General features: G+C 59.8%; 1 protein-coding gene across 1 annotated transcript in view; it reads right to left on the bottom strand.

The window, feature by feature from the left end:
* Nucleotides 1-15,071: 15,071 nt before the first annotated feature.
* Nucleotides 15,072-20,115, bottom strand: part of SLC37A1 (solute carrier family 37 member 1) — a 52,920-nt gene continuing 47,876 nt past the window's right edge. The window contains exons 19-21 of the mRNA XM_008145771.3: nt 17,243-17,340; nt 15,708-15,772; nt 15,072-15,177 (exon numbers count right to left, since the gene is read on the bottom strand). Of these exons, the coding sequence (XP_008143993.2) occupies nt 15,162-15,177; nt 15,708-15,772; nt 17,243-17,340 (179 nt within the window). The 3' untranslated portion in view covers nt 15,072-15,161. The remainder of the gene's footprint in view (nt 15,178-15,707; nt 15,773-17,242; nt 17,341-20,115) is intronic.

Raw genomic sequence — 20,115 nt, 5'->3', positions numbered from 1 at the left:
CGTTTCCTCCTCGTCAGCGTGGGCAGAGCGTGGGGGCTGCAGAAAGACAGAGAGGAAGGATGTTTTCAGGAGCCCTTCATGTGTGGGAGGCGAGGAGCATGCACAGCTGGCGAAGCATCAAAGGCTGTGAGAGAAGAAACAAAGACGCTGGGAGGGGACCCATCGGCCCAGCCAGAGGCGCGCTGAAACCCAGGGAGGTGGCAGAGGGAGCAGACTCCCCCCATGCTGACGGCGGAAGTTCATTGGAACTCAGCAGTGGGCCTCTTGATAGGGGCCCCAGGTTGAAATGGCGACTTCAAAGCAGAATGTGGACAGGTAGCCCTCCATCCAAACTGGCCTGCCCTTTGAGAAGTCCCCCGTCTGACCCAGGTCCCAGGGAGCTTGGCAGCACCCGGAGGAGAGTGACGGCTTTATGAAAGGATTTGCCTTGGGGTCTGCTCCTGGGTCAGCACCCTCCCCCCCCCCCCTCCCCCCCCAGCCGGGACAGCCCTGAAGCCTTTCCTGACACTTGCCCTCCCTGGATGGCTGGGCATGTGGGTTTGGGGCTGGCCACCTGCTGGCTGTGCTGTGGTCCTCCCGCTGCGAGCTGCAACTGTGGCCAGGAGTCCCTCTGTCCGAGCCTCGTGGGTCAGAGAGCTGGCCCGAGTCCTTTGCTCAGAAGTAGCCCGACACAAACCATCGGGAAGCGTGGGACGTTCCCGTGTAACCGGACCCTGTTTTTTTGTCGGGACATGGGCTGTCAATTGTGGATTGCTGAGAAAGTGACGAGACAGTGCCCGCGGTGTCCCCTCCACCTCTCCGTAGGTAGCTGCGTGTAGCCTCATGTCACGGGTCCCCTTCCCATTACGAGTTGTCTCTTCTTATTGGAATTTGCAAGCGAGATCACAGCGCTCTGCAGGTGGTGGTTCTGGAAGGGGGTGTGGGCCCTCAGAGGCCGCCTTCCTCATGTGTGCACATGCGTGTGTGCACATGTGTGTGCATGTGTGCATGTGTGTGTGCATGTGTATGTGTGCGGGTGCATGTGTACACGCTGTCAAATCCTACTCACGAGCCCAGTTAGCACCAATGGGAACTCTACACGAATCCCTCCTGTGCTGCACGTTGGTTAATCTCCTCCCGCCTACAAAACACACGCAGCCTCTGAGGCCTGCTCCGTGAATTCTCGTCACGGCGGCGTACGAAAACACACAGCCCTTCACCGTGCGGGGGACATTCCTTGTCATCATTTGCAATCCAGACTAATTTTTTTTAAGAGAAGCTGTTACCAGGCACATGGGTTTGATGTAATTATGTGCGCGGCCAAAATAATGACCCGCCTCCCACTAATGCCATTACAGGCCCCGTGTGACAGGTGGGGTTTGCAACCCGCCTTCCACTTGTCTCCAGCTTTAACAAAGAGGAGAAATTGCTGTACAAAACGGCATAAAAGGCGGACCTGTTTGGAGACGACGCAAGGCTTCTTCAGAAATGCTCCCTCGCTGAGGGTGGTGTCTGTGGAGTGTTATTAATATTTACACGATAGCACGTTATTATGGTATTAACAGTACAGAAAAGAAAACAGCCATTTGCTTCAGCGACAGAGTCAGGCAGATTGGGGGTTTATCACTCCGGGATAAATATCCGGTTATCTGACTGAATGTAAACCTACCCAGTGACTGATTTGATGATCTGCAGACGGAACTTTAATGAGTCATTGTTACATCTACTTCGCTGCCTCTGGGAGGAAGGAAAGAGCTGCCTCTAAAGCAAACAAAAGGAAAACCAGAGAATGTGCTGGGGAGTTCTCTCTGTGCTGGTCTTTGCTTTAATTGTGCGGCAAATCAGCAAAACTGTTACAACCGCTGAGGGCGTCCCTGCTGGCCTGCCCGTGGTGGACGTGGGAATGCTGACCTGGCTCCCGGTCAGAGAGCAAGCTACTGTGCATCGGTGAGGAGGCAGGCCAGGGCGGCCCTGTAAGAGGCAACGCTTTCTTGGTCCATGACGTTTACATGTCAGTGTCCCTGTGTGTGTGTCTACACGCAGCCTCCAAAGAAGGAGCCACGTGTGAGAGCGGGGCTGGGCGAGAAGGGGCAGTGGGCCTCGTGCTGACCCTCGAGAAGGTTGGGAGAAGACGGTCGGGCCCTCGCACTTTGGAATGTGCTCATGTCAGTTGACAGATGTGTCCACACGCCTGCGTGGCCGCCCGAGCCTCCCATACGATGCTGCCGCTGGAGAAGCCCCTTAGTGGGGCTCAGGCTCAGGTGACCAGTCGCGGTCCTGGGCACCAGTGGCCACCACTTCCCCGTGTCCTGTGACGATCCACCAAGATGAGCTGGAACGCGCCCCTCGGCCAGCACGCTTCTGTGGGCACAGCCTACGTGGGCCTGCACAGCAGGCCGGCGGTGTTACTGGGGAAGCGTGGATGGAGGGGGTGCCCTGCGGTGCCTAGCTGTGAAATAGGAGCTTCACGGAGGAAGTTAGGGGACTCCCCCTCTGGGTGGCTCCTAGACTGTAGGTGTAGCTCTGACGGTGAGGAGAAGGGGGTCAGGATGTCAGAGTCCTGCAGGGCACGTGTCAGAGGCGTCAGCCCCCGGGGCCGGATGTTAAGGGTCAGGCGGGCCAGCATGCAGGATTGTCAAGCAGACAGCAGCTTGTCTGTGAGTCCAAAGAGGGGCAGGGGGACACAGAAGCTGGTCTTGGGGAGAAAGATTTGTTTCAGGATCCAGAGGCTCCATCCGTTCTCCTCCTTTGAGGTTAAGCACTGCACGGGGGAGGATAATGGGAAGGGAGGTGTGGGCGACCTTGGGAAATGGAATCTGCGGTGACCCCGGCGGGGGCAGTGGGCGGGGGGCGGTCTGTGCTGGGGACCCTGTCAATAGACCACGCGGCTCGGCTCTCCTCTCTCTCTGGGTCAGCCTGTGACCCGTGCCACAGCGTCACGAAGGATGACCAGTTACTCACGAATATCGTGAACTGAAAACAAGAGAGAGAAAAGCAAATGACGAGAGGCCTGGGGAAGCCCCTGCCGGGACGGGAAGGAGCACTGCAGTCGTGCTGGGAGCACCCACCTCACTCCAGATGGGAAACGTTGTCCAGCGCAGCACCAGGGGTCCCAGCGGCCGCTTCCCACGCCGGGGCCCCGCGTCTGTGCTGGAGGCTTCGGCCAGCGTGGCCGTAGCGGTTTCCTTGCTTTGTTCCTGAGGCCGGGCTGCTCTGCGTCTTTTCTTACTGTAGAATCGGGGTGACCAGGGATTTGTAGGGCCTCTGGGTCAGGCTCCCCTGACCCAGGAGCCATGGAGGGTTCTCCCGTGGCCACACCGTGGGTCCGGCTCTGTGGGAGAGTGGTTTCAGGTTCCTTGTCTTTCAGGGAGTGGGACTATCATGGGGCACCATGTGACTTGGTTAATTTCATGTGAGTGTCTGTTTTATACAGAATTTTACCTTATAAACTGGTAAGCTATGAAAAACAGTCATTTTACTATATTGTTTTGGAGAAAGCAATTCTGGCTTCCCATGTGATGTAAGCTAAGTTATTCCAGGAGTTTCAGAAGAGGCCAGGGTTTTAATTCGAGCAAAGGCGTCAGAGGCCCTGCTTCAGACCTGGCGCTAGCTGAGTCCGGGAGAAGACCAGGCTCCCTTCTTATGCAGAGCAGGCTTCTCCAGCTAAGAATGCTGGCGCCTGGGCCCCACTAGACCAAAGGACTCGGCTCTCTGAGGGTGGGCCTGGGAGCCTGGGTGTCTAACAGAGCCCCCCAACCCAGGTGGGCGCTGAGAGCCATGGCAGAGAGCCTCCCGGTTGCTGCACAGCCAGAAGCCCCGAGTTTTGTGGCAGGGGCTGGGCCAGGGCAGGGGACAGGGTGGGCATTTGCTGGTGAGGAGGGAGGCCCCCTGGTATGTGGCTCCCAGCCTCCATAGCGAGGCTCAGGGGGAGACCTGCATTCTCTCGGCCCCTCGGTCAGGATGCTGACGACCACCTGAAGGCATGGTGGTTGCCGTCCAGGGAGGTTAAAAGCTGACGAGCACTAACGGGGCCGGGGCCAACCCGATGGGCCTCCCGAGGAAGACGGGCTCTCATTAGCTCCTTTCAACATGACTCACTTCCCAGCTGCCCCTACATCGGTCTGTGCTCACCCACATGCATCTCAGGGACGTGGTGACTGACAGCTTGTCCCAAAATGGAAACGCAGATGACAGGAGCTCCATCAGAATAGACTAGGCCGGGTTTTTCAGACCCCACAGTTGGAGGCACAGCGTGCGCTGGAAATGAAGTCGACATGGCCTTGAATCAGAGTGCCCGGAACTGCAAAAAACGTGACTCAGCAGGACCGAGGGAGAGGCTTGCCGCCCCTGAACGTCTCTCTGTGGGGTCCCCCACTGTGATCACGTGTCACCCCTTGCCTCCCCCCGTGGACTTTAAACTCCCCCAGAGCTGTGTCTTATTCATCTCAGCAATTCCCATAGCATCCAGCCTGATGTCAGACGCATAATAGAAATTATTTTATTTTTTAAGGAATGAACACATAAAGTCAGCGACATGTGGGGGGTGGAAGATGGAGCGGCCTTGCGTTAGCCTCGTGGAAGACGGCATTCCTGGGAGCTGGTGCTGCCACGCATCCCTGAGACTTGTTATTTCTGCCCGTTCTCTGCTGCCAGGACCAGTGCCTTGTAATCTTCTGAAGTAGGGAGGCCCGTGGGCCGTTCATTCATGACAGGGGCATCAAGGCACTGGAGCGAGAGATGAATTTACCTGCGGGCACAGCCGGGTCCCGCCGCGCAATGTTCAGGCGGGTTTTGAGTTCACGCTTGTCCTCCCAAGGTGACGACTCTTATGGTGAACCCTGGCCTTCCCACCGTCGCCCTCAGAGGCCTTTGGACAAAGAGGAGGCTTCCCAGAGTGTCTGCTTTGCATGACTCACACTCATGTCGGGCACCTGCACCGCAGGCAGCCTCCTGGGACAGCGGGCACGTCTCCGTGCTGCCCTACGGGAACGATGGTCGTGTGCCCTGCTTGTGGCGGGGACGAGGCAAGGTCCGCCCTCGGAGGCTCAGGAGTCGATTTTCCCGGTCAGAAGCCTGCGGGAGCCATGGGCCCATTCGAGCTGTCGGCTTGTGGACACGCCGAGTCCCCCAGGAGGTCCTGTCTGGCTGTGAGACGCTGCCATTTTGAAGACAAGCACTGAAAAGCATTGAAAAATGTTTGTTTTGCCCTAACCGGTTTGGCTCAGTGGATAGAGCCTTGGCCTGCAGATTCAAGGGTCCCAGGTTCGATTCCGGTCAAGGGCATGTACCTTGGTTGCGGGCACATCCCCAGTAGGGGGGTGTGCAGGAGGCAGCTGATTGATGTTTCTCTCTCATCGATGTTTCTAACTCTCTATCCCTCTTTCTTCCTCTCTGTAAAAAATCAATAAAATATATTTAAAAAAAGAAAAGAAAAATGTTTGTTTTGCTGGACGCACTTGGCGGGAAGTGAGCTGAGCAGAGGGAGGGCTGCGCCTGAGCGTGGCAGACACCTGTGGCCATGACAGATCTCGCCGTGGCCCCCGGAGACGCTAGGAAGAGGCCGGCGCCGGGGAGACCCACTTCACTTCGCCCCCTCAGTCCTCCAGGCTCCGCTGTAAAAGTTCTTCGCGAGGTAATGTCTGTGGGAAATGCCAGGTCACACTCTGGGCGGGGGGCCTGCAGGTCAAACGGGCGGGGATTTGTGTGTGGGCAGCAGGTATCGATGGTTCGTTTCTCCCCCTCTTAACAGACGACGGCAGTTTCCCTCTTCCCGAGGAGGAAAATAATCAATTGCAAGAAGGCACCTCTGTGACGAAAATCTCTTTAATAAATGCATGGAGCGTGGAAGATACTGACCACGTCTTGTGGTTGGGCCGCAGCCGAGAAATGAAGATGGAGCTGGCCCCTCGGCTGCCCAGGCCTGTGTGTGGCTGGAAGGACGTGGCCTCTCTGGGGACCTGCCAGGGGGCCCAGTCCTGGGTACCCGCTTGCATTCTTGTTTTGAGACAACAGGAACCAACCCCCACTCAGTAGCCCATCTGCCCCGAATGGAGGAGAAGGTGGGGGCGCAGGCTCAGCAGGGGGCAGCACCAGCTGGGAGCAGTCAGATGGCCCCTGGGGGTGGTCGGCGACAGCGCTGCGGCCTCTGACACTCGCCATCACCGCACGGCCACCTCGGGACATGCCGTCCTCCACGGCAGCGCCCAACCGCCGACGGTCCTCATCCTTACCTCACTCCCGCAGTCACCTGGGGGAGCCACGAGCCTGCCCCCCACTTGCAGAGAGCCACTCAGACTCGTCCTTGTGGGTGACTGTCCCTCATCAGGGGGGCACGCGTGGGCCAGGAGCCCGGGGTGTCCAGTGGCGACCGTGCAAGGACCCTGGCTTCCGTGAGCCTCGCCTCTTCCCCTGTGAAACGGGGAAGCCACGCTGGCCTGTGGATGTGGGGGCCAAGCTGGGCTCAGGGTGAGAGCCGACCCCGCTGCAGCGCCCTCACGATCCTCTGTGGCTGCAACAAACCCGGGGGCTCCCTGCTCCCCAGAAAAACTGCGGGCACAGAGCCGTCCGCGAGAGGAAGGCGTGGGCGGCCGAGCCTGCCGGGAACATAAACGGGACTCGGCTTGGTTGTTCGACTGGTGATAAGAGAAACAGAAGAGGCCCGTGAATGTGTCCCATCCACCCACGGCGAGAAATTTAAAGTCTGTGACGCCAGGGAGCCAGCCTCACAGACGCCGGGTGATAAACACTCACAGACACAAGGCGTCCTGACGGCCAGGGCAGCCCTGTCCTGGCCTGTCCCGTCTCCCCTGTCATTGGCCACTCGTCACACAACGCGGACACCCTCCACCTGGAGCCGATGGGAAGCTGTCCAGACGCGGATCCTGAGCGGTTGCTGGGCGGCAGGGTGAGCGGGAGAAGGGGCAGGAGAAGCAGGACCTCAGGAAGGGATCGTGACCGCTCAGCCCCCCTGTCATCTCTCCGGCCCTCCCTGCGGGCTTTCTCCCCACTGTGACCTCTGCTGCGCGAGGCCACAGTCACCTGTTAGGACAGGTGCCTCCGTAAAAGCCGCAGTCAGGGGACGAGCGTGACTGCTCACAGCGGCTTCCCCCTCCCTCATCTCGGAGCCGAGAGGATCAGACGAAGGGCTCTGAGATTCTGTTGTCACAGAGAACGGTGAGATGGATCGGGGGCCTGGAGCACTTTGGGGGTGGGGGACAGGCTGGATGGGACTCTCCCATGGGTCCCGGGTCCCCAGGGAGGCACAGGGCGCCTGGAGGCCGGCGCTCAGAACGCAGAGAGGCGGGCGGGTGCCAAAGGCAGAGGGGCCCTCCTCACAGTTGGTAAGGAGGGAGGCACGTCGCGGCTCTTCCTCCCGTCGGCACCCCGATTCCATGACACCGAAGTCAGGCCTCAGCGGTGCGGCCCACGGCGGGGCTCCGAGGGCTGGCCTGTCCTACACGGGAACACGGACTCTGGGCGCTGGACACATCACTCACAAATGAACTTGGGATGCAACCTATTCAGTTTTACGTCAGTCTGTAGTCAAGCTTCAGAACTTTCTAGAAAGTTTGGCTGAGATTCCCTCCCCCACCCCGCCCGCCGGCCCCATGGAAATGCTGTGACCAGAGGCTTAGAAAACCGCGACCCTGCACTTCCCCAGGAGCGACGGGCGCTCGGTGCTAAGTCAGCGCGCACGCAGCCTTATAGAACAGGCTGCTGCGGAGAAGGAACGAGGACTGCCCGCCTTGCTGCGGGTTTGAGCGTCTGCGGCCCGCGCCATCCTCTGAGAAACGCAGGGGGCCCGTGGCTGCAGGTGCGGGAGGGAATGGCCAGCCTCTTGGGCTCGGCCGGCAGAGCCCCCGCCGGGCCGCTTGCAGGGCCCCCCGACGGATGCGCTGGGTGCCGCCTGCTCAGGGCTGCCTCCCGCTCCTCGCCATCACTTGCTGGTGCGGGAGGAGCAGGGCTCCCTTCTCACCCTCAGGCCCCGGGTCTGTTCACAAACCCCGTCCCTGTTTGCTGAGTCCGTATTTTTCCTACAACATCTTCCCAGCAACCAACACACGCTCCCACGGTCTGGTTTCCAGCCACCTCCCCCAGCGCTGCGATTTGCTGAGCAGGGAGCTCTGCTCCCGGGGGCCAATGAGTCACCACTGCCCGCCCAGAGCGACCACGTTCCTGCCTCGGCAACAGCTTCCTCACGGCCCTCCCACCGGCCTCCTGTCTTGAAGGTCACAGGTGGGGACCGCGGGGGTCGTTGGAGACTGTCAGGGGCTGCGCTTCACACCTGAGCAGGACGCGCGCAGCAGCCAGCTCCTCGGACCTCACCAGGCACCACGCAGAGCGAGGTCACGCTCGGGCAACGAAACGTTCCGGCCCGGAAGGGACTCACGTCACCCCCTCTCACAGTCTGTGGGCCCGACAAGGCGGGGGGCTGGCAGCGCCATCACCGCATGTGCTTAGAAGGGGCACGGTTTCGCACTCCAGAGGACCGACGACACCAAGGACTTGTGGGTAACTCCAGGGAAACGATGCTTTGTAAGCCTGTTGGGTAGCACCCCGGGCCGGGGACCAGCCCGGTAGGGGGGCTGGCCAAGGTGGCCAGGAGAGAGGACACACGTGCTCGGTGGCCATCCCCTGCCCGGTTCGTGCTGGCTGCACACAGGACGGGGTAGGAGGCAGCAAACCCGGGCGCACGCCTGTCCGTTTACCGGAAAGCCCTCGTGCTCCCTCCGCCGCCTCCCAGGGTCTGATTCCAGGTGCGGGTCCTGGGTTTGTGTTCCAGCTTCACGAGGGAGAAAGGCTCAGTGCTCGCGGCTCCCCAGCCCACATTGGCAAACGGGTTGGGCAGCTTCGGAGGAGAGCCGGGCCTGTCCTGTCAGGAACATCGTTTGTCACCGAACCGACGGCCTCCGGTGGTTCCCAGTCCGGATCAGAGCCCTTCCCCGCTCCGCTGAGTCACTGCATCTGGGTGGTTTCCTTGCCTTCCTCTAATCCGGAGGCACCGATCGATCATTTCCCCTGCTTGGTATTCATTCCAGCGACATCCATTTCTCACTCCATCCTGCGTTTCTATAAATAACCTTAGTGGTGACTTGAGCTTCTTACTCATTTCTCTTCCCTTTCCACACCCGCCGGCGGGATTGATAAATCCTGTGCTGACGAGGTGGGCGAGGGCCCAGCGCCCAGGCTCGTCCTCGTCGCTCGTGCCCGCTCTTCCGTTTCCGTCTGCGTGGCACAGGTGTGAGCATGGGCACGGGTGGCACGGCGAGGGTGGGGCTCGCTCCTGGCGCTCAGGGGTTAGGTCGCCAGGCAGGGCCCCGGGGGGACGGCTGCGTGGAGTCGCCCGACCTCTCGGGCCTTCGACGACCTTGTCTGGACGCGGCAAACAGGGTCTGACCTTCGTTCCCACGGATCCAGGGGCCGAGCCAAAAAGGTCTGGTTCAGGCAGTGACGTTGTTTGGTTTGCCATGACAGGGTTCTAGAATGTTCTTAGGAACACACAACATTTTAAGGGGAGCATGAGGATAAAATGGGGGCGGGTCAGGATGACACAGTGAAGGCGCGGCGTTGCTGACTGGTGAGTCTGGGTGACGGGCACCAGGAACGCAATCTATTTTCTTGTCTATTTTTGTGACGCACGAGAATTCCCATAAGACGTGTTTAAAAAAACCCACGTAAAACAGAACCACGGGGAAGCCCGGCTTGCTGCGGCGTCTGGGGTCAGAGTGGGTGAGCCTGGGCTCCCAGCCCGGCTGGGGAAGGACAGACGGACGGTGAGCTGCAGACGCAGGCGGATGCTGACCCTGGCTCAGCCACGAAGGGCGAGAGGGTTGAGTGCAGTAAGCTCCCTGGGCCTCAGTTCCTTCATCTTATTTATTTACTTGTGTATTTATTGTTGTTACTATAAAAGGAGGGCGGGCGAGGCTTCAGGAGAAGCGTTGGGGCAGTGGGTGGTGTCTGTGTGGAAGGCTCCCCTGCGCTGGAACGCCACGTCTGTCTGTCGGGCGTCCTCCCTTTGTGATCCGCAGTCCCGTCCTGCACCTGTCCCCACGCTCCTCCCCTCTGCCCGCGGGCCCCCCTGGCCCCGCTGGCGGTCTGAAGCACAGCGCCTGCCCTTTGGTCCTTGCACCCCTTAAATGCGCCTAGAGGAGCAATCGGACCCTCTGACTCCCCGGCCCTGCGGGGAGCGCTGGGGGATCTGCTGGGCTCTTCCCTGCAGGGGCCGCTGCCCTGGGCCCTGTCCTCTCGGGGCCCATCTGTGAGTCAGCTCTCAGGCGCCCTCTTGTGGCAGCAAAGGAACCGGGTTCTGTTAGAACAAAAGAAAGAAACAAACAACAAAAAGAGGGCCCTCAGCCTTTCAGACCGCAGGCAGGAGCAGCTCACAGGCCCTGAAAAGTCACCTGTCCTCAGTCTGTGCCCCTCCCCACCCCCCTCTTCCGCCCGTGGCGGAGGCCATGATACGGCCCCTGCCTGGACCCCGCAGCACCACCTGCACCCACCCGGATCTGCAGCGATGGCCGTGATCGTGGAGCGAGGATGGCCTCCGGTTTGGGGCATCATGAGAGACAGTGGCCACGAGGGGCCCTGCAGAGGCACATGCCACCTCCAGGGCACCTGGGGCGGAGGCCAGCTGGCCTCGGCACTGTTGACAGGATGGGCGGAAAGCACAGGCCAGGGAGATGCACCTGGCTGCCGTGTCGCCTCTCTGTTTGGGCCTCGGTTTCCTCAGCTGTCAAGCAGCCTCTGGAGCCGCCATCAGCTCTGAGACTGATTGTCTGACCAAAAGGGAACCTGCGACTCTGCCACCCGGACTGGCTTTCCTCCTGGCCCTTCCCTTTCTGACTCTTCGCACTGCCTCCTGTTCGGCAATTCCCCAGCGCCACCTTCCCTGTGCCCCACTCCGTGCCACCGTCACACTCGCCCTCGTCGCGGCCGGCATTGGCACCATCTCCAGAGCCTCTGCTCTGCCCACCGCCTGTGTCGGCCAGCACCCCCCTCCCCCGGGGCCCCATCCCCGAGCCCACTTCACCGCCCTCATCTACCTCTGCACACCCGGGACCTGGCCTGCTCTCCGGGCCTCCCCCCTCCCCTGGCCCTCGCCCGTCCTCCCCCCTCGGCCCTGCTTGTCTGGAAAAGTCCTGCTAAGATCTCTGGGTCCGCAAGGACTTCCCCTGCACGGTTCGCTCCACCGTTCACTGGATTTCCTGCTCAGCTACTCCGTCCTCAGAGGCAACCGCCAGGAATAAAATGCCATCTCCCCCTTCCTGACCCGGGTCCTGGTTTAATTTCTCCCTAGACCTTGGCCCCCTGAAATGGCCTGCTCGCTTGTTTGCTTGCTGTGGTCTGGGGCCAACGGGGCCGAAGCTGGAAGGGGAGCCCCGGAGGCCGGTAGGCGCGTGGTCGCCGCTCACCCTCACTCGCCGTGTTAAGTGAAAAACGTTAAGGTCAGAGTCGTGTTTGCTTCTAAGAGCAGGGGGCGCCCAGGGGCCTGTTCTGGGCCTGGCACTCTTCCCTCCCTTGCCCTGGATACTGTCGCACGCTGTGCATTTACAGCTACTGCACACAGCGGCGCCAGGGGCTCCGGGGCGGGGCCTGGGTCTCCGGGATGCGATGCTGATGCTCAGTCTCGGGGTCCCACATGTTTACGGAGTAAATCCTGTAGGCCCTGCCCGTAGACACCCAGGAAGCAAGCCGCCTGCTTCTCGGGTGTCCACCAACCCCCCCGGGTTTCCCGGTGCAGACCCAACCCCTGCGTGGGCCTCACTCACACCTACGTCGAGGCAGAGAGAAGTGTTTTGGCCAGGATTACCTGGGTGTCTTAGGCCACAGGCTTAGTTTGACTCAAAGTAGTAAGCACACCAGAAGGTGACAATGACACCCAGCGACGGAGTAGGACAACAAGGCTGACGGCCCTACCTGGGGGAGGCCTGGAAGGAGGAGCGCATCGTGCATCTGTTCTCTAAAGGGCAGAACATTCTGGAACACACGGGAAAAGGAAGCCCACGGGGCAGCTGTTACCCTAACTGGCTGCATAATACGCAGGGGCCCCTCCAGGGCGGGAGACCAGGTGGGCCCACCCCTCCTCCCTGGCTCTGTCTCGGGGGGGCTGCCAGGACCAGCCCGGCTCTAATCTGGCCCGCGGGTCCCACTGTAAGTTTGTGCCAGCGTCGTGGGCACATGACCAGTGCAGGCCCACGGGACCCGTACTCAAAGGGCCCCGTGCTTGGGGCTGAATGCTCTGCAGTCGGCTCTGCCGTCGCCGTGTTGAAATTCTGAATAATGTCATCCCTGCCTTTGTGGTTTGTCAGTGAGGCTGGTGGGACAGTGAAGGGGGTGCTGGGGACCGGAGCCGAGCTCCCCCCCATTCTGTGACCCTCCCCCCACCGCCTCCTACGGCAGAAGACAGGAAAGCATTTTCTATTTCAGTACCCTGAACAGCACCTCTTCCTGCTTTTCAACCAGGGGCTCCTGTTTTCATTGGCACAGGATCCCGGTTGGAGAAGCGGGGGCCTGCGGCTCAGCCAGCCTACGCGGGCCCCGGGGTGCCCAGGCACAATGTGGGCAATTCACAGCAGCACCCGCATGCCCGCGCCAGCCTCCATTCTGCTCTCCCTGCAGCAACCCCCCAGCCACACGGCCACACGCCTCCCTCTTTGCCGTTCCTCCAAGGGTGGTCCACGGGCCGGGCCAGTCCCTGCGCTGCTCCAGCTCCCGATCAGATACGCGGAGACCGAGTGGGCATTGACCGACTCCTGCAGTCATGTGGCCGAGCGGTTTCATGGCGATAGAATCTAACAGTAAGACGTTAGGGCTTGTGCTTCTTTTCAGTTATTTTTTTCTAGCAATTTTGTTTCCTTGGCTTTTACAGCTGCGAGTGCGGGGTGGGCCTGGCTTTTGGCTTCGAGGGGCTTGTTTGTGAGGCTGCTTTGCTTTGTGATGGTGGTCCCAGCCCGGCTCTTTCCCCGCCCCTTCGCCAGCCTGCATCTCAGTCACCCTGGCACTTTGTGCGGAGCTGAATGGGAAAATCTCAGGCGCATACACATTCATGAGAGGCAGTCCCGGTCCCATACCAATGCCCGCGGCTGCGCCCTGGGGCTCTGCAGACGAGGCTGCTCTGGATCCGGCCAAGTGCAGGGTGTTTTTATATGCAAATCACACACCTTTTCCCTAAAAGTCGCGGTGAAATCTTCCGTCATGGATGGAGAATGTGTTTCAGCCGACCTGCTTTACAACCTGGCCGTGGGTCCTCCTCCTTTTCAAACAGGGCAGGCTCTCCGTTCCTAAAGGCCTCCCGTCCTCCGTGGCTGAGGACGACTGGCCTCAATACCTGTCCCTGAGCGGGGAGGCCGACGGCCGCCTCAAGCTGCCTGTCACTCCACTCCAGGTGGTGGCTGTCCTCGGGAAGGTGCAAACAGGAAGTGGGTCCACTGAACTCGACCTCGGCCTTTGATGAGGTCAGAGAGAACCGGAAAGAACTCCCTGTGCATTACTGAGTGGCCCGTTTAGAGGTCTCATCCCTCCCTTTGTTTATTCAATTTAATTCAAAAGTGAGCACCGAGGACAGAGGTGGTGAGCAGGGGGCTGCAGCCGCAGGGGCACAGACCAGCGCGGCCACCTTGACCCCCGTGGGCAGGGCCCGGAGGGGCAGCGGAGAGCCAGGGACAGGGGCCCAGGAAAAGGAAGGTGCTGGAGGTGAAGGACCAAACACAGGATGGAAAAGGGAAACAAACCTGTGAGCTGAGTGAACTGTGTGTATGAAACTGTCTATAATCCACTTGGTGGTTATGGAACTTTTATTTCTAGGAGGAGGAAACTCTTCAAATGTGTCAGTAACTTCTGTTATGATAAAGCTAGCCGCTTGTGAGGACAAGGGCCGTTCAGAAGACCTTCATCATGCCTGGCCCTTCTCTGACCCTCGTGGGAATGACGATGGTGACCTTGACCTTGGTGGTGACCTTGGCCGGCTCTGAGCACCGCCCTTCACGCTGTGAAGGGGCAGCAGGGAGTGCTATCCATGGCATCCTTCTGAGGAAAATGTGCGTCACGCCGACTTGGAAGATGCCGGTGTCGGGAAGTCTGAGAGCCTGCACTCCAGTGTGCGACTTCAAGTGCCGGCCGCTCCTCCCCTGTGACATTTCACAGTCAAGGACAAATCTCGGCATATACCTTCCACGGCGTGATTCACAAAACACCCTGTATTTAAAGGAAGCTCGGCCTGCTCCCCAGCGGGGTGGCCCTGCTCTGCTGGAACAGAAAACCAAGAACAGGCAGTTCTATTGGAAAGTGAGCGGGAACAATCACCGTTCTGATGGAGTTTTTTTAAAAAACACTTTATTTCAAAGGGTAGATAAGGGTTTTGCTAGGCAACAACCGAGAGAACAGTGGCCACGAAACAATCAGTCTGTCTTAATAAATAACAAATGCCCCGTGTGCTCGGCTCCCTCAGCGCGGCACACGCTAATAAATACACAAACCCGCGTCCCCGGTGTCCGGCCCGCGGGGAGGGGACACCTTCCGCACTGGGACCCGCCCACTGCCAGTGCCTCCCCCGCAGCCCTCAGGCCCCTGCCCCGCCTTCCCGGACCCCCCGGGGGACCAGCACTGTCAGGGCCCGTGGAGCTGGGATGACAGAACCCCGGGGGCCCTGGGGCTGGCGCTCCCGGTGCCTCGGGTCCTGCGGGCGTGGACGCGTCATCGCTGCTCGTCTCCCAGTGGCTGTCAGGTGGGCTCAGAGAGGAAGTGCGGGCATCTGACTCCGTCGGTTCCGACCCAGTTGCGAGGCTCCGTCTGGGAGGGGGCTGTTTGCTGGCTGCCTCCTCCCTGGTGTTGCTGGAGCTGACTGTCTTCCACGCGTGTCCTGGGAGTCCCCGCCCTCGGGCACTCACCCCATTCTAGCATTCCACGCCGAAATACCTGAGAGACAGGGCACCCGAGTGTCCCACAGCACCTGCCAGGTGCCCCCGGGGCTCCGCCGTGGCGAGGGCACCTCCTCCCCGCGGCCCCGAGCGCCAGGCCCTCCTGAAACAGTGCCGGGAGCGCTCGGGGTGGCTTTTGTGTCTTTTCCAGGTGCATGTGCAAAAGGCAGGAGTAGGTCATTCTTTTCAACACAGGATCCTTTATTTGGACTTGGCCTTGAAAGACAGTTTGTGGACGGCCCGGCGTCCCTCTGCAGGACCGAGTGGTCAGTGTTCCTTAAACCTGAAAGGAAAGGGCGAAATAGCAGCTGGTCACACGGACGGGCGGTCGGAGGACAGATGGCCCTGGCCCTGCACAAGCCCCTCGGAGGGAGTGCCAGCTTCCCTCCCCTCTGCGGGGGCTTCCCGCCCTGCCCCGCCCCACCCCACCCCACCCCACCCCACCCCACAGCCCTGGGGACCAAGGGGGGAGCGGAGACAGGAAGGGGGCAGGGGCAGGGGCAGGGGTGAGCTCTGGCTGCCCCCTGAGAACAGGAGCCCAGCAGCCCAGCTCCCTGAGAACAAAGGAGGCAGTCTCCCGTCCCCCCGTCTTTCACTCGGATCTGGAGGGGAGACGAGCAGGATCGATCCACAGCAGCCATTTACGAGAAAGGAAAAGGGGAGCTAGCGAGATGTGGGGAAGCGGGGAGTAGTCTTTCTTCCGTTAGAGCAGCCAGGTGTGGGCGGCAGATAAGGCAGAGCGACATCTGAGGCAGCGCTGTAATTACAGGGAGGAGGGGGGCAGGGCGGGGGGAGTGAAGGGGGGGGACTTACGGAACTTGATCCCCTGTCGCTGACCCTGGGCAGCTCAGCTCCTTGTGTATGAGGCGGATCAGGAACTGCACCCAGACAGAGACAAGACCACCGTCACCGCCACGGAGACCCCGAGTGCCGCCGCAGCACGCCCGTCCCTGCCGACCCTGCCTGCCCCACGGGAGCCGGCCTTCCGGGCGCTCCCAGCACAGGCCAGCGTCTGCCCCGGGGGCACTTCTCCAGAACAAAAAGGCCTCGAGGCCTGCAGGGCTGCTGCTCACGAATCCCCACGGAGGACGCGCTGCGGGAAATGAGGCTGCAGGAGAGGCTTCAGCCTGAGTGACGCCAGGCGCAAGTCACATTTAAGATGAAGGGAGCCCATCATAAGATGCCCCAGTTGGAAAAGACAGAAAATAAGACAAGGTGACCCACAGCCACGGTGACACAGGGGGTCTGGGAGCCGCGCACGTGGCTCAGAGCCAGGCCCGGTGGGACGTGGAGCTCGCTGCCCGCCCCGCAGCCCCCACGCGCTGCTGCCGCCGCCGGGGAAACCGAGACAGCCCAGCCTGCGCCTCGGCCGAGCTCTTCGCCTTCATGACCTTTTTCGTGCCGAGAGGGCTCAGAACCAGCTCCCAAGTGCAGACTAAGGACCGAGCACCGCCTGCATGTAACTGGTTTCCTTTGTGTGCCTGTCCCCAAGTGTGACACCAGCCCCCACGGTGGGCAGTGCCCGGGGGCTCGGAACGGGTCCCCGAGGGGCGTCTGTTTCTGGGACGCTGTGCCAGTAGGCGAAGGCAGCGGGCGCTGGGGGAGGGGGTGGGGGATGGCGTGAAACCCACACAGTCACGCAGGACCCAGGGCCGAGCCTCAGCCAGAACCTCAGCCAGAAGCCCGAGGGCAGGAACGCTGGTTTCCTTGGAGGCTTCAGGTTCAAGCGGGAGCTTAGAAGCCCCCGAATGTACAGACTAGAGAGAGGAGGCATTTTTCTGACATCGATTCTACCAAGTTCCCAACGTGAGAAGTGTCAGCAGGAAGCAGCCTGTGATTGTAAAAAGCGGATCACTAAGAGAGGAAGACAGGAGGAAAATGCTGCTTGTTAGTGTCGGATGAGCCCTAAGCGGTGGTGACAATTCTGAAGGACGGAGCTCAACTTCTGAAACACGAGGAAGTCAGGCCTGTGCGCACGGCTCCGACAGGGGGGCCCCCGCCAGCCTGGCTGCTGCCTGCACTGGAGAGGGTGGGCTGGTGGATGTGAGAGCCCGGCCGCCCGGCTGACCACACGCCACGGGCAGTCCCCCTGGCCTGCAGGTGACAGGGCCGGGACCCCCAGGGGGCGCCTGCACTTTGCCTCTCTGCATGGCCGGCAGCACCAGCAGGTGGGCCGCTGCTGCTTCTGCCCTTTGTTTAAACCAGGAAGAGGAAGGGTCTCGGGCAGCGACATTTAGAGAAGTGAGGACGCCCCAGGCCCACCGTCCCTGAGAGCCGCCGGAGCCCTCGGGGAAGGGGCCACACAGAGGCGCTCACGAAAGACTGCGTGGACGAGGAGCCAGACTTACCAGTAAGGCACAGGCATCTGCAAACATCAGCATGTAGAACACGTTGTTCCATCCCGACGGGGAGATGAGCCCGGCCAGCAGCGGGCCCAGGGCGGCTCCTGGAAGAGGCAAGTGGGCACGCGTTCTGCGTGAGGACGGTCTGGGGCGGGACGGTCTGCAGTACCGAGCGGGGCTCAGACCCTCACTGACAATTAAGCGAAAGCATGAAAACAGTAGCGTCGCATCCTCGCCTGTCAGAGTGGTGAGGGGTGAGAAGCTTAATTATACTCAGTCCTGCCGAAGGCACGATCGGCACAACCTTTTTCTAGAAGCAAATCTAAAATGTGGATGGTCATGAAAATGTTCTTTTGACCCATTAATCCTATTGAAACATTTTATAATGAAGAAATCTGAATCTAATGCTATAAAATATTATTTGGAGAAATGTAAGGTGCACAGACACTAATACAGTATCCATGTTAATTTCCTGATTCTGATCATTGCTCTGAGCTCACGTCAGGGAGCTCCTGGTTTCGGGGAATACATACTGACCACACAGTTACTGGTGAAGGGGAAGCATGAATGCAGTTTACTCTTGAGAGGGTCAGAGAAAAGATGCTTACATATCCGTAAGCGTACATGTGTGTGGATGGCTGTGTGTTGTAAGTGTGTGGGGTGAGAGCTTGTGGGAGATGATAGAGCAAACATGGTGTGAATTCTCTGTGCTTGTTTGCAACTTTTCTTAAGTCTAAAATTATGACCACAATTTTAAAAAGAATTATAAAAACAAAAGAAAACAAATATTCCTCAAAATGCCCAAAGGCCCCTGTGCAAGAATGTCTGCGGCTGGGTTTGGTGACTTATTCTCCTGCAGGAGATGGAATGATGGTGATACGTGTGTGGGTGGTGAACTGTCTGATGAGGGGAGAAGTATGAAGCGTTCACACCAAGGCATGAACTCTGAGGTTTGGTCTCAGAGATGGAGGCTCCCACTTTACCACGTTATGTACTGACACTCCCGCAGGTGCTTGCAAAGAGCACGTACTACTTTTATTACCTGAGATGCGACTGTCGTTTTCTTTGTCTCAGAAGAACTTCCAGGTAAACACAGTAGGTTGTTCTATAACCTCCCAAACACCACAAAACGAACCACAATTGAATTTAAGAAATCATAAACCCACAAAGAGAAGGGAGGTGAGAGAGAAGGCGCCGGTCCCTGGAGGATGGGTTTTTAAGGACATGACAACAGACGTGGCAGGTGCTACTTCTAGAGCCAGGCCCATCCAGGCCCAGGAGCCAGGGAGGGCGGGAGGAGCAGAGGGTGGGAGGGGGAGGCGGCGGGGGAGAAAGAGGGGAGTTGGCTGTGATCTTGTCTAAAGCACTGTTCCGTACGTCCCTCCACCTCATCCCAGGTTTCTCCTCCCCAACGTCAATACCCCAGTGCACACCCCCTAGCACCCCAACTCCTGCAGGAGAGCACAGCTTAACCTTCGGAGAATTTGCACCAGACTCTGGGCTCCGGGACAAGGCCAGTGCAGGGCAGGATGAGTCAGCAGCCAGGCACCGGGGAGTGCAGGGGAGGCCACCAGTGTCCGCCAAGCCGCCGCCTGCCCTCCCACACACACAGAATGCTGGTAGCCAACGCCCCGCGCCCCCTGGGCACCAGGGCATCTCCAGATTCCAGGCGGACCCACGACCCTGAGGACCAGCAGCGACATGCCCTCCCACGAGCAGGGCTTCTAGCAGGTGCTCAGCGGCTCGTCCTGAAGCACGAATGTATGACGGGCCGGGCCAAGATCCGACCGAATCTGAGGAACGCTCAGCGAAGCAAGTGAGCAGGAAACGCCCAGACCGGGGAGAACAAAACTCCAGGAGTGTGACACCCTCCGAGCTAACGGACAGTTAGGCTGAACCGTCCGAAACGCCCACTTCTGGGTCTGAAAACCGGGTCGGTGTCGGCAATTTCAATGACTCGGTCTAACCGCAGCCAGGCCGTGAGAGGAGGGCGCACCAAGGGCAGGCGAGCCTAATGCACATTAACACTGTGCGAGCCAGAGAAAGGGCATTGCAGAGGTCGGACCGCCAAGAACGCCTCTGAGAAAGAAGAAAAACTCGGTGCAGGTGGAAGGAAAGAAAGAAAGAAAGAAAATGGAAGATCAATCCAGAAAGTTCAACATCTGAATAGTTTTCCAGAAAAAAAACAAACTCCAAAAACCCACAGAAAATAGCAGAAAAAAAGTAACAAAGACAAATAGAGACCCCTGTGCCAGTGATGAGGGCGTGTGCACAGACCGAGGGCCCCTGGTGTCCAGGCACAGCGGGCGGAGAGAGGCCTCAGAGATAACGATGGGAGCCCCCGGGGAAACCGAGGCCAGAAACGAAGGCCTGGGCTCAGCACCACCGTGGACTCCCCCGTGCGACCCGGGACGCCCCCACCTCAAACTCCGTCTGGACGAACTCTCCAAGGGACGGCAGAGTTCAGACACCGCGGCCTTGCCGGCAGGCATTTCCCCTCGAGCCTTTCTCTGCTTCTGCCACGTTGGGCAGCACTTGCGGAGAGAAATAATGAGGGAGACACAGCGGTGGACAAGCGTGTGCCGTTTCCATGGCGACCGCATCCTCAGGGCCTGCGCACTGGAGCGGCAGAGCCTGGAGGTCCGGGTCCCTGCCAGGCCTCTGCGTGTGGGCGCGACCGTCCCCCACGTCAGCGAGGGCTGCGGGTCAGTGAGGGGTCACACGTGGTTCGGGTGGCCTCTTTTGTCCTCCGTGAGGTCGAGGGGTTCAGAGCTGTGCCTGGTTTCTCCCACACACTCAGAGCGGCCCCTGGACAGGTGCAGCGACCCCCTCTTAGGCAGCGACTTCTGCTCCCCCCTTGCTTTGAGAACATCAAGAAA

This window comes from Eptesicus fuscus, chromosome 3, assembly GCF_027574615.1.
Source record: "Eptesicus fuscus isolate TK198812 chromosome 3, DD_ASM_mEF_20220401, whole genome shotgun sequence".
Taxonomy (NCBI): Eukaryota; Metazoa; Chordata; class Mammalia; order Chiroptera; family Vespertilionidae; genus Eptesicus; species Eptesicus fuscus.
This window is presented reverse-complemented; position numbering and strand designations above follow the sequence as displayed.